Here is a 13,202-nt window from a genome sequence, read left to right as displayed (position 1 = left end):
TCAGTCTCTCACCACATTGCACCATGACACATCATGTTATTGCGTCCACCTCACTTCATTTGAGGAGAATTCTAAAGTCCACTTCAAAAAATAAGAAGAAAAGAAAAAGAAAATGAAAAGAAAAAGAGAATATTTTACTTCACAAAAAGAAAAGAAAAGAAAATATGCAATTACGAATGGACTTTAGGATTCTCCTGATGAAATGCATTCCGCCATATCATTTAACATGCATGTTTATTTATTTTCAGGAACATTTGGCTTTGTCTCCGACCAACTCATGGCTCCTCCATTGAAGACTGGTAGTCGCAACATCTCCTACACATTTCTAAATCCGAATCTGGATTCTCTCGACTGTTTGGTTAAGAAGATCACGCCGGATGAAACAACCAGGTTCCGTGAAAAGTATGGGTATATTCTGAGTCTTCTCAAGATGCCGTTCACCAAATACGAGCAAGAAGGAGTTCATACCTTGCTTCAGTTCTACAACCCTTCTCTCCGTTGCTTCACGTTCCCTGACTCCCTTCTGGTTCCCACATTGGAAGAATATTCTCTTTTCCTTGGTGTTCCGATCAAGAAGGGAGAAGTTCCGTACTATAGCACCATGGAGGCTCCCACTTCTATTGAAATCTCCAAGGCTCTTTATTTGAGCAAGTCAGTTGTTGATGCAAATCTTTCCGAGAGAGGAAGATCTCAGGGTTTTCATATGGAGTTCCTGGTCAAAAGAGGGTGTGATGCTGCTGAAGCGAAAGAATGGGACACTCTTAGGGCTATCCTGGCTCTAAGTATCTATGGTATCCTAATGTTCCCGAACGTGCCTGATTTGGTTGATATGAGTGCAATCCATTTGTTCATTCTGCAGAATCCTGTTCCTACACTTTTGGGGGATGTTTATCATTCAGTTCATCAAAAGAATCGTCAAAAGAAGGGTTTGGTCAGATGTTTTGCTCCTTTGCTATACCGTTGGTTCAGATCACATTTGCCTGAACGTGGAGCTTTCGTTGATAGTAGGCACGCCTCTAAATGGGCTGAAAGGATTATGGGACTTAGAGCCAAAGACATTGTATGGTATAACAAATCTTTGGAAGACAAGGAGGTTATCATGAGTTGTGGGAAGTTCAACAATGTGCCCCTCATGGGTGTTAGAGGTGGGATCAATTATAATCCCGTCTTGGCTAGGAGAACTTATGGATATGCTTTCGTCAATCCTCCTGAGCAATCTGAAATAGCTGAGAACATTTTCTATCATGTGGTCACCGACAATGGGCAGATGGCAGAAGCTGTACAAGCCTGGAAGAGTATTTGTTGGAGAGACAAGAAGCATTTTGGTCAAAGGGACTGTGCGACTTATGAAGACTATACTAAGTGGGTCGAAACTGTGGCTAATACCCAAGGGATGCCTTTCCCTATTAAGGATCCTTTGTACCCTCCTGTTGGCGCACAACCCAACATTGTCTCCATGCCTCGTTATAATCAGACTGTTGAGCAGAATCGGAAATTGACTGAACAAATGGAGACGATGCAAGTTAAGATGAATACTGATAGGCAATAGAAGCTTTCTGCCCTTCATAAGTTGAAAATGAGAGAAATAGAGCTTGAAGAGTTGTACGCCAAGGGAAGTACTTCTCAGAAGAGGCCGAGAGTAGTTGCCGATCCCAAGTCCACTAAGATTCAAGAGAGGAAGATCAAAGAGCATTATGAGGATCAGTTGGCGGAATTGACAAAGAGGCTCCAAATCCAGACTGATATAGCCAAATCAGAGAAAGCCCGTCGAAAGAAAGCAGACAAGCTCCTTCTGGAACGTCAGGCGAGGATTGAGGGGTGTTATGAAGAGATTCGCAAGTTGAAGAGTCGAGTGGAGGAAAAGGGCCAAAATGATACTCAAGCTCAAGAGGAAGCCAGAGGTTGGGAATTGAGAAGCTGTTACTTGGAGACCATGCATTTCAGAAAAGACCTATTGATTCAAGAAGTTGTTAAAAGACCAACCCATGCTGAGACCAAAAAGTTGTTTGAAGAAATGAAGGCTTGGAGCTATAAGAACATTGGAGATAGTCCACTTCGTCATTTGGACATGGGAGATCCTGCTTAGTATTGGTTTTTGTTATAGAATCACCACCAGTCTTGTTGGATGGGGTTCTTATTTCCATTTTCTGTATTGTTGGCTCATGAGAGCAGAATATTTTGTACTTCAAACGTGGTTGTGGAATTAATGGATTATGGTTGTTTATCTTGGTTGCGCTTCGTTATTTCTCATTATCTTGTAGTGTTGGTTCGAGACAAAGCCAAAAATTCTTGAAAATAATATAACATGCACACATGCACCCATGCACTCATGCATTCACATTGTCACATTGCATTTTCAGGTTATTGTACAAGAAACTAATTGGGGTCCCTCTCACACAGATTTCTTTCCCGACGACGAAGCTGACTTTCTTACATCCTTACCGCACCAGGAGTAACGAGAGAATCATGGAACAATTTGAACAGAATCAAGCCGCCCTCCGTAGGGATATGGATGTTATGGGGGAAAGAATGACCCAACTTATGGAGACTCTTCATGTCGTTGTCCAAGGGCAAGAAGAGCTCAGAAAGAGCGTTGTGGGGCTGATCAAAGATACTCCTACCAATTCTGCTGATGGAGGGGTGAAAACTAAGGAGATTCCTGCTGAGGGGATACCGAAGGTAGTGGATGACCACCACGAGGTTATTGACCTTGAACATGATCTTACTGCTGAGTTAACTGAGACTGCTAAGATGTACCAAGCTCTCGAAGAACGCCTTAAGGCCGTCGAGGTTGCTAAAACTTCGAGTTTCGACACCGCTGCTATGTGCTTGGTACCTGGGATTGTTATTCCCCTGAAGTTCAAGGTGCCAGATTTTGATAAGTACAAGGGAGTTACTTGTCCAGAGACTCACATTCGTTCCTACTGTCGTAAGATGGCCGCTCACGCTGAGAACGAACCTCTGCTTATGCACTTCTTCCAGGATAGTCTCACTGGAGCCCCGTTAGAGTGGTATATGAAGCTCGATAGGTCTAATGTTAGTACTTGGGGAGAACTTGTTGATGCCTTCTTGAAACAATACCACTACAATACTGCTATGGCTCCCAGCCGTGCACAGCTGCAAAATATGTCACAGAAATCTGAAGAGTCCTTTAAGGAATACGCCCAGAGGTGGCGTGAGCTTGCTGCTCGTGTCCAACCTCCTCTCCTGGACCGTGAGTTGATTGATCTGTTTATGGGAACTCTGAAGGGGCCGTATCTTCAGCACATGGTTAGTAATACTTCTCCTTCCTTTTCGGATGTGGTCATCATTGGTGAGAGGGTTGAGAACTGTGTCAAAGCTGGTACCATTCAAGGTGTCACTAGTCCTAGCACCTCAAGTGGTAATGGTAAGAAGCCGTATTCTGGGTTTGTGAAGAAGAAGGAAGGTGAGACTAGCACTGCCTCTGTTGACCAAAGCCGAGCTCCTGCATATTCTGTTGTTCCACCTCCTTATTATCCGATGCCTTATGCTGTTCCTGGTCCATATGTCCCTCAGGCATATGCTGCCGCTCTCCCACAACCATGGATGGCACCCCAACAGCCTTTCGTACCACAACAACAAGCTGCTGCTCCTCAGAATCGTCAACAGAACCCTAGACCTCAAGGTCAAAGGGGCCCACAAAGAACAAGATTCCAAGATAGGCGTATTGATCCGGTTCCGATGTCATATGCCCAACTCCTCCCTCAGTTGCTTGCTGGCCAATTGGTACAACTCCGTGAGCTTGGGCCTCCGCCTAGTCCTCTCCCTCCTGGTTATGATGTTAATGCTCGATGTGAATTTCATTCAGGGGCTCCAGGCCATACTATTGAAAAGTGTAGGGCATTCAAATTGAAGGTTCAGGATCTCCTTGACGACAAGCTTATCTCATTCGCCCCCACTGGTCCCAATGTGCAGAATAATCCTATGCCTCCTCATACTGGTACGACCAATGCTATTGAGTTATGTGATGATCAGATCCTGGTAAATGATGTTAATGAGGTTAGGATGCCGCTAGCAGTTGTCAGAGAGTATCTTATGCAACAAAAGGTTTTGTGTGAACTACATGACTACTGTTTGCAATGTTCTTCTAACCCTGAGGAATGCACTAGGTTGAAAGAGGAAATCCAGAAACTAATGGATGAAGGTGTTCTTAGAGTGGAAAGGGTCATTCCTGTCGAAGATGTGGCTACTCTAGAGATACCTTACTATCCTGTTGAGGTGTCGAAGAATCAAAGCACCCCTTTGGTCATTCATGCTCCGAGTACTCCTTTGGTCATTCAGGCTCCGAGAATTCCGATGGTTATTCAGGTTCCAAGTGTTCCTTCGACTCCTTCAACCTCGCCTCTTGTTCCCTCTCCTGTGAATAATTCTAAAGCTGTTCCTTGGAGTTATAATGCCGTGTATATTCGAGGGAAGAAGTTTGACTGTCCTCCAGTGGGTACTTCGAGTATCACAAATATTACTGGCACTAGTGGTATTACCCGTAGTGGTCGGATCTTTGCTGCCCCTCCTCCGCCTCCTAAAGAGACCAATAAAGAGGCTAGTGCACAAGCAAAAGGAAAGCAAGTTGCTGTTGATCCTCCTGTAACACGTAATGCACAAGATGCCGAGCAACTCTTGAAGATCATTAAGAAGAGTGATTACAAAGTGATTGACCAACTTGATCAGACCCAAGCCAAGATCTCTATCTTGTCTCTCTTGGTGCATTCTGAAGCTCATCGTGATGCTCTGATGAAAGTTCTGGCTTCCGCTCACGTAACTCAAGAAATTACCGTGCCTCAGTTTGAAGGGGTTGTGACCAACATTGCTGCTGGTAATTGTTTGGGTTTTTCTGATGACGAGCTTCCACCTGAGGGTAGAGCACACAACAAAGCGTTGCATATCTCAGTCAAGTGTCTGGATGCTGTGTTGTCTCGAGTTCTGATTGATACAGGTTCTTCTCTTAATGTGATGCCCAAGACCACTTTGTTTAAGCTGAGTATGGATGGGATTATGATGAGACCATGCACTATGAGTGTCAGAGCGTTTGACGGCTCTAGAAGGTCCGTAGAAGGGGAAATTGATCTGCCTGTTTTGATTGGCCCTCACATGTTCTATATTGCCTTCTATGTCATGGATATAAGTCCTTCATACACCTGCCTCTTGGGTCGTCCTTGGATCCATGCTGCTGGGGCTGTGACATCTACCCTTCATCAGTGTTTGAAATTTGTTGTGAATGACAAGATTGTTGTGATCACTGGTGAAGAGGATTTGATTGTCAATAATCTGGCGTCATACCGTTATGTTGAAGTGGAGGGAGAGATACAAGAGACGCCTTTTCAGGCATTAGAGATTGTGTCGGTTGATAAACTCCCCGTGGTTGAGAATAAGAAGGAACTTGGAGCACCCCTCTCGTCTCTAAATGATGCTAAGGCCTTCTTAGAAGCTGGTACTCCCCATAGTGCCTGGGGCAAGCTGATTGATGTTCATGAGAAGCGAGACAAGTATGGCCTTGGGTATCAACCATCCTCTTCTACTCAGCTCAGCATAATTCCTGGAAAGAAGGTGATTCCCCCCATTTCTCAAGTGTTCGTCAGTGCAAGCACCAGTTCTGGAAGTCAAGTTCTCGCCGTGGATGATGATGATGAAGAAGATCTCTCCAGATTCGTTTGCCATGCTGCGCTTGGACAGGAGCTCAACAATTGGACCATCTTGGACATCCCCAGAGTCACTTTTATGGAGATGTAATTTTCTTGTTTCGATAAGTCATATGCTTCGCCCTAAGCATTTTGACCGCTTGTATAAAGAAGGGCCCCCATGTTGTTTCATTTTGTTTAATATTGAATGAAAACCATATCTTTGCATGCAATTACTGTTCCATTTCTTTCATTTTCGTCTTTACTTTAAAAAAAACTTTTTTTCAAAAATGGCAAAGTTTTTTTCTTTTTTTTCCTTCTTTATGTGTTGCATTCTAAGGCATAAATCATCCATCGTGCAGATCCGGCTCGAATTCCATCAAAAATGATAATGTTACAGTTCCGCGTCTTAATATCCTTGAGAATCCAATTGACCAAGCTGATGAGGATAATGGGGAAGATTGTGAAGTCCCTGAGGAATTGGCAAGACTTTTGAGACAAGAGGAGAAATCTATTCAGCCACATCAAGAAGCCATAGAAATCATCAACCTCGGCACAGAAGAAGCAAAGAGAGAAGTCAAGATAGGGGCCGCTTTGCAAAGTGATGTAAAGAGAAGGTTGATTGAGTTGCTTCGAGAGTATGTTGATATCTTCGCCTGGTCATATGAAGACATGCCTGGTTTAGACACGGATATAGTTATGCACAGGTTACCGCTCAAACCAGAATGTCCGCCTGTAAAGCAGAAACCACGAAGAACTCGACCTGATATGGCTTTGAAAATCAAGGAGGAAGTCGAAAAACAGTTGAAGGCTGGTTTCTTATCTGTGTGTGAGTATCCTCCTTGGATTGCAAACATAGTACCTGTTCCTAAGAAGGACGGAAAGGTACGCATGTGTGTTGACTACCGAGATTTGAATAGGGCAAGTCCGAAGGATGATTTTCCCCTGCCTCATATTGATGTGTTAGTCGACAACACTGCTCAGTATTCGGTGTTCTCCTTCATGGATGGTTTTTCTGGCTATAATCAAATAAAGATGGCTCCTGAAGATATGACTAAGACTACTTTTACCACTCCGTGGGGTACATATTGCTATAAGGTGATGCCTTTTGGTCTTAAGAATGCTGGTGCAACATATTAACGAGCAATGGTGACTCTTTTCCATGACATGATCCATAAAGAGATTGAGGTGTACGTCGATGATATGATTGCAAAATCCCAAACTGAGGAGGAACACTTGGTATATCTTGAGAAACTGTTTGCTCGTTTGCGTAAATTCAAGTTAAGGCTTAATCCAAACAAGTGCACTTTTGGAGTGCGATCTGGAAAGTTACTTGGATTCATTGTGAGCCAACGAGGGATTGAGGTCGACCCTGATAAAGTAAGAGCAATACAGAACATGCCAGCACCGAAGAATGAAAAAGAAGTTCGAGGGTTCCTTGGGAGACTGAATTACATAGCCAGGTTCATTTCTCATCTCACTGACACTTGTGAACCCATCTTTAAGTTGTTGCGCAAGAATCAAGATATTCGTTGGGATGATCATTGTCAGGAAGCCTTCGAAAAGATCAAGCAGTATCTCCAAGAGCCACCAATTCTCATGCCTCCGGTTCCCGGAAGGCCGCTCCTTATGTACTTAACTGTGCTTGAAGGATCTATGGGGTGTGTGCTGGGCCAACATGACGAGTCTGGTCGAAAAGAGTGCGCCATTTATTACCTAAGCAAAAAGTTTACCGATTGTGAATCCCGTTACTCACTACTCGAGAAAACTTGCTGTGCTTTGGTATGGGCTGATCGCCGGCTGAGGCAGTATATGTTGACTCACACCACTCTATTGATCTCCAAAATGGACCCGATAAAGTACATCTTTGAAAAACCGGCCCTTACAGGAAGACTAGCCCGGTGGCAAATGCTTTTATCAGAATATGATATCCAGTATGTCACACAGAAGGCCATCAAAGGAAGTGTCCTTGCAGATCATCTTGCTCATCAGCCATTAGAAGAGTATCAGTCAATGAAGTTTGACTTTCCTGATGAAGATATCATGAAACTGGATGATAAGGAAGGACCCGAACCAGGAGAGCGATGGACTCTCACGTTCGATGGTGCATCAAATGCTATGGGCCATGGTATTGGGGCAGTTTTGACTTCTCCTCGTCAAACTCACATCCCTTTCACAGCTAGAATATGCTTTGATTGCACAAACAATGTCGCAGAATACGAAGCTTGCATAATGGGTCTCGAAGCAGCCATTGATATGAGAATCAAGATCCTTGAGGTTTATGGGGATTCCGCCTTGGTTATACATCAAGTAAGAGGTGATTGGGAAACACGACACCCCAATTTAGTTCCTTATAGGGACTATATCTTGGAGTTGTTGCCCGCTTTCGAGGAGATCACTTTCAATCACATCCCCCGAGAAGAAAATCAATTGGCAGATGCTTTGGCTACTCTGGCGGCTATGTTCAGAGTTAGCTCCCCTAAGGAAGTGCCAGACATAACGATCCTCCGTTACAAAGAGCCTGCCCATGCATTCCCCGCTCATTGTCTCACTACTGAAGATGTGTACGATGAAAAGCCATGGTATTACGACATCAAGAGGTACGTTGAGAAGCAAGAGTATCCCGAAGATGCTACGATTGGTGATAAGCGAACACTTCGAAGAAACTATGATTCAAGAGTCCTGTACAAAAGAAACTATGATTCAAGAGGTACGTTGAGAAGCAAGAGTCCTGTACAAAAGAAACTATGATTCAGTTTTGCTCAGATGCGTGGATAGACACGAAGCAGAATTGATCATGCGGGAAATTCATGAAGGATCTTTTGGAACTCATTCCAGTGGGCATTCTATGGCCAAAAAAATCTTGCGAGCAGGATATTATTGGATGACGATTGAAAGTGATTGTTATGTATACGTGAAGAAGTGTCACAAATGCCAAGTGTATGCTGACAGAATTCATGTTCCTCCGACTCCTCTGAATGTCCTGACATCGCCTTGGCCCTTTGCTATGTGGGGCATAGACATGATTGGACGAATTGAGCCACAAGCTTCAAATGGGCACAGATTTATTCTTGTTGCTATCGACTACTTCACCAAATGGGTTGAAGCTGCTTCTTACAAGAACGTAACCAAGCAAGTCGTTACTCGCTTCATCAAGAAAGAGATCATATGCCGATATGGAGTTCCAAACAAGATCATCACTGATAATGGGTCCAATCTTAATAACAAGATGATGGCAGAGTTGTGTGAAGAGTTCAAGATTGAACATCACAATTCATCACCCTATCGGCCAAAGATGAATGGCGCAGTCGAAGCTGCCAACAAGAATATAAAGAAGATCGTCCAGAAGATGGTTAGAACGTATAAAGACTGGCATGAGATGTTGCCATTTGCTTTGCATGGCTATAGAACTTCGGTTCGTACTTCAACTGGGGCAACTCCCTTCTCTCTCGTCTACGGTATGGAGGCCGTACTACCTGTCGAAGTGGAAATCCCTTCGTTGAGAGTCTTGATGGACGCCAAACTCGATGAAACAGAATGGGTTCAAACGAGGCTTGATCATCTCAATCTAATTGAGGAGGAACGCTTATCTGCTATCTGCCATGGCCAGTTGTACCAAAAAAGGATCAAAAAAGCGTATGACAAGAAAATTCGGCCTCGAGAATTCCACCCAGGTGACCTAGTTGTAAGGAAGATCTTGCCAATTCATACCGATCCAATGGGCAAATGGACTCCCAACTATGAGGGACCATACATTGTGAAGAAAGCATTTTCAGGTGGTGCTTTAATCCTGACAAAGATGGATGGGGAAGACGTTCCGCTTCCAGTCAATTCAGACTCAGTCAAAAAATACTACGCATAAAAGACCCGCTAGGTCGACGTACCTAGGAAAAAATAAGGGCATCCCGGCAAACCAAAAGGGTTTGGGCAAAAATTAGGGATAAAACAAAAAAGAATAACCCGCTAAGTTGAAAACCCGAAAGGGCGACTTAGGCAAAAAGGGGCATCCCGTTGGATTGAAAACCCGAAAGGGCGATCCAGGCAAAAGTTAAGGATCAAAAGCGAGAGGCTGCAGTCTGAATATCCTTCACAAAGACCACTATACGCCCTTGGCAGAACAGACGGATCAGTCCAACTATTGCTCTTCTGAAGCAAAGCATTGAGAGGATCGAGGATATGGGAACTGTAGCAATATCAGTTTTAATGGAAATCCGAGCATTTCTCTTTGCCATTTTGCTCTTTGCATTTTTATTTTCTTTTTCGCAACTACCTCATTTAGGAGTTGCTTCCTTGTACAGAAGCCTATTCACAGGCATTCCATCAATAAAATGATCTTTTGATGCAAAAGCCCTCTTTCTTTCCTTTTCGCATGCAAGATGTGATTTAATTCGTTATTAAACATTGCATTGAAAGCATGGGGAATAATAATCACAAAATCAAAACGAAACATGATGTTACATAAACATAAAAGTGCTCTAAGCGGCACCAGTTGCATCCAAACGTTGTTTTCTGTGCAGGTTGCAGGTTCTTGCCGTCATCTTGGCTCATGATATGTCACAAAGGTCATCACCATCCCACGCGAAAGTTCCAGAGTATAATTCACCAGTACTGGTAAGCATGGGGCACTTGAAAAGGTCCATATCCCTCCTCCATATGACAGACGAAGAGCGGTCTCTCCAGACTCGTGATTCCCCGAGCAGCTTAGGATGTAAGGAAAGTCGAGTAAGGTCATTTCATCCCCAGCAGGGCTATGCTCCAACCCTCAACGCAGTTACCAATAATCTTTGGTACTGTAGGGTTCCGATATCAATTCACAATGATGGTTCAAGATCACAAGGCAACGGACCCCAATGATCCTACTCTTCTGTTCCACCAAGGGCCTTTATTTGGCACCCTTTGCATATAGAATCCATTGCATATAGCATTTGCATCCTCGAAAGCGTAGCATATCCATCACAATGGATCATTGCGCCATAAAAAACTCAAACATGCATACAAAGCATGAGCCAGATAATAGGGGCTAATGTTGAATCAGAACAATGACCCATCCCCTCAAAGTTGTTACCTGTACAAACTTTGCCTGATATCTGCTACCACACTACAAACACTTTTAAGCCACGGTGCCGATACGAGGTATCCTCAGTTTCTGATGAGCGTCTGACACAATGTCTTCTTTTGTCCCCTGATGTCGAGTCATAGATCGCCACGAGATCTTATTCCTTCCAAAGTGTAGAGGATCGCACGAGATCTTCTCTCGATGTTGAGTCATAGATCGCCACGAGATCTTATTCCTTCCAAAGTGTAGAGGATCGCACGGGATCTTCTTTCGATGTTGAGTCATAGATCGCCACGAGATCTTATTCCTTCCAAAGTGTAGAGGATCGCACGAGATCTTCTCTCGATGTTGAGTCATAGATCGCCACGAGATCTTATTCCTTCCAAAGTGTAGAGGATCGCACGAGATCTTCTTTCGATGTTGAGTCATAGATCGCCACGAGATCTTATTCCTTCCAAAGTGTAGAGGATCGCACGAGATCTTCTCTCGATGTTGAGTCATAGATCGCCACGAGATCTTATTCCTTCCAAAGTGTAGAGGATCGCACGAGATCTTCTTTCGATGTTGAGTCATAGATCGCCACGAGATCTTATTCCTTCCAAAGTGTAGAGGATCGCACGAGATCTTCTCTCGATGTTGAGTCATAGATCGCCACGAGATCTTATTCCTTCCAAAGTGTAGAGGATCGCACGAGATCTTCTTTCGATGTTGAGTCATAGATCGCCACGAGATCTTATTCCTTCCAAAGTGTAGAGGATCGCACGAGATCTTCTTTCGATGTTGAGTCATAGATCGCCACGAGATCTTATTCCTTTCAGTCCTGACATTGAGTCGTAGATCGCACGAGATCTATTTCCTTTCAGTCATTGTTTCATGCAACCATTCTCTTTGAAAACCCCGTGTCGGCACCGCTACCGCGTTATAAGCTATCTCCATCCAAATCCATTGTTCACTGTAAATATATCCACCAGAAAAACAAAAATTTCTCTTTCCCCAGCAGATATCAAAATAATAATAAGGATAACATCTACACCATCTCTTCAGGACAAATTTCAGGTCTTGATATTTAATCTTCTTCTACCTTGAATGTTCGAAAGGCTAGCGCCGATCTCACCTTCAGGTTTAAGACGATTAAATACGGGCAGCTGTCATACCCCAAATTTGTCCTACCCCTTTACTTTCATCTGGCTTAGACTTTTGCATCTCATTTGCATATATCCATCAGGTCATTTGATACTTCATGCATCATTAATCAATAACTTTGCATTGAATCAAGGGTTATGGAGCAGGCTAAGGGTTTCCTTTAGAACATGGTCATGTGTTGTCTTCACAAGGGTTCAAAAGGTGAATGAAGATATAAGGACCTATATGTGACTAACTTTTCATATGCTTGTGTTCATTATTTGGTCAAGACATGGTGCATCTATTAAAGATCGGGGTTCACTTATCATATAGGCTTGTTATTATCAATAGAAGGCAGCGGACTAAGGGTCTTTCATACTTAGGAATCAAATTGCTAAGAACTTGAGCAGGGTGGATTCAAGGCATGGGTTCAAATGGTTCCATTGTTCGTAATTTGTTCAAAGTTATTCAAATACAAGAGGCACACATCGTTCAAGGCATAATTTGCCAACATGGCTTGAATATCATCCACCATTCATAGACATCTCATTACAAAACATCCAGAACACTCCTAGTTTCAACATTAATCCATGAACCATCCAAACATTTTTCTCTTGAGAACTCTACAATTCATCAAATACAATACATCATATATAAACATCATTCATCCTAGTTTCAAGCTTCAAAATTCCAAACCATGTCCAATCCATTATACAGATCCATTACAAAAATAAATAAAACCCTAATATTCTAAAAAGAAAAAAGACTCTTGTTATATCCTTGCTATCTTCAAGCCAGGCCTCGCCACTTCCAACATTACCACATGAACCTGCACACATTACAAAATTTCACCATCAGTTCTAAACAAAAGCCCACACATCCAAATGACCACATTAACAAAAACCAAAACAATCCCTATACAATCCATACTTAGGTTCGTTCAAAGGCTAACATCAACCTAACATTCCTTTTAATCATTGTTCTAATAGTTTCCGATTTTATACCAGCCTACTGCCACACAATACATAAACCAACCTACCAGCCATGCACATATTACAAAGTTTCAGCATAGTTCAGAATCTACATAACCTGCATACACTACTAAACTTCCGCACAATCCAGAAAAGATTCTAAAACAGTTCAGTCATCACCGCAAGTTTATCGCAATGCATACATTCGACATCACCCACCAAAATTCATATCCCTACCTTCATTCAAACATACCTAATCCTAACTATAGCTTAACAGAATTCAGAAAATGAATAACTCAGTACATATTCCTAAATACTTATATCAGTTCCATTCAGTTTCAACCAATCACCAAGATCATACCATCTAAACTAACTGCATATACCAAACAAGCCCTGCATTGAAAAAGATAATCCAGC

The 13,202-nt window shown here is 43.0% G+C and overlaps 1 protein-coding gene across 1 annotated transcript; it reads left to right on the top strand.

Moving 5' to 3' along the window:
• Positions 1 to 277: 277 nt before the first annotated feature.
• LOC131648696 (uncharacterized) lies at positions 278 to 1,549 on the top strand. The gene has a single exon (XM_058918434.1). It carries the CDS (start codon positions 278 to 280, stop codon positions 1,547 to 1,549), a length of 1,272 nt encoding a protein of 423 aa, XP_058774417.1.
• The last annotated feature ends 11,653 nt before the right edge of the window (positions 1,550 to 13,202 follow it).

This window comes from Vicia villosa, linkage group LG1, assembly GCF_029867415.1.
Source record: "Vicia villosa cultivar HV-30 ecotype Madison, WI linkage group LG1, Vvil1.0, whole genome shotgun sequence".
Taxonomy (NCBI): domain Eukaryota; kingdom Viridiplantae; phylum Streptophyta; class Magnoliopsida; order Fabales; family Fabaceae; genus Vicia; species Vicia villosa.
The sequence above is the reverse complement of the archived record's forward strand: the minus strand, read 5'-3'. Positions and strand labels throughout refer to the sequence as shown.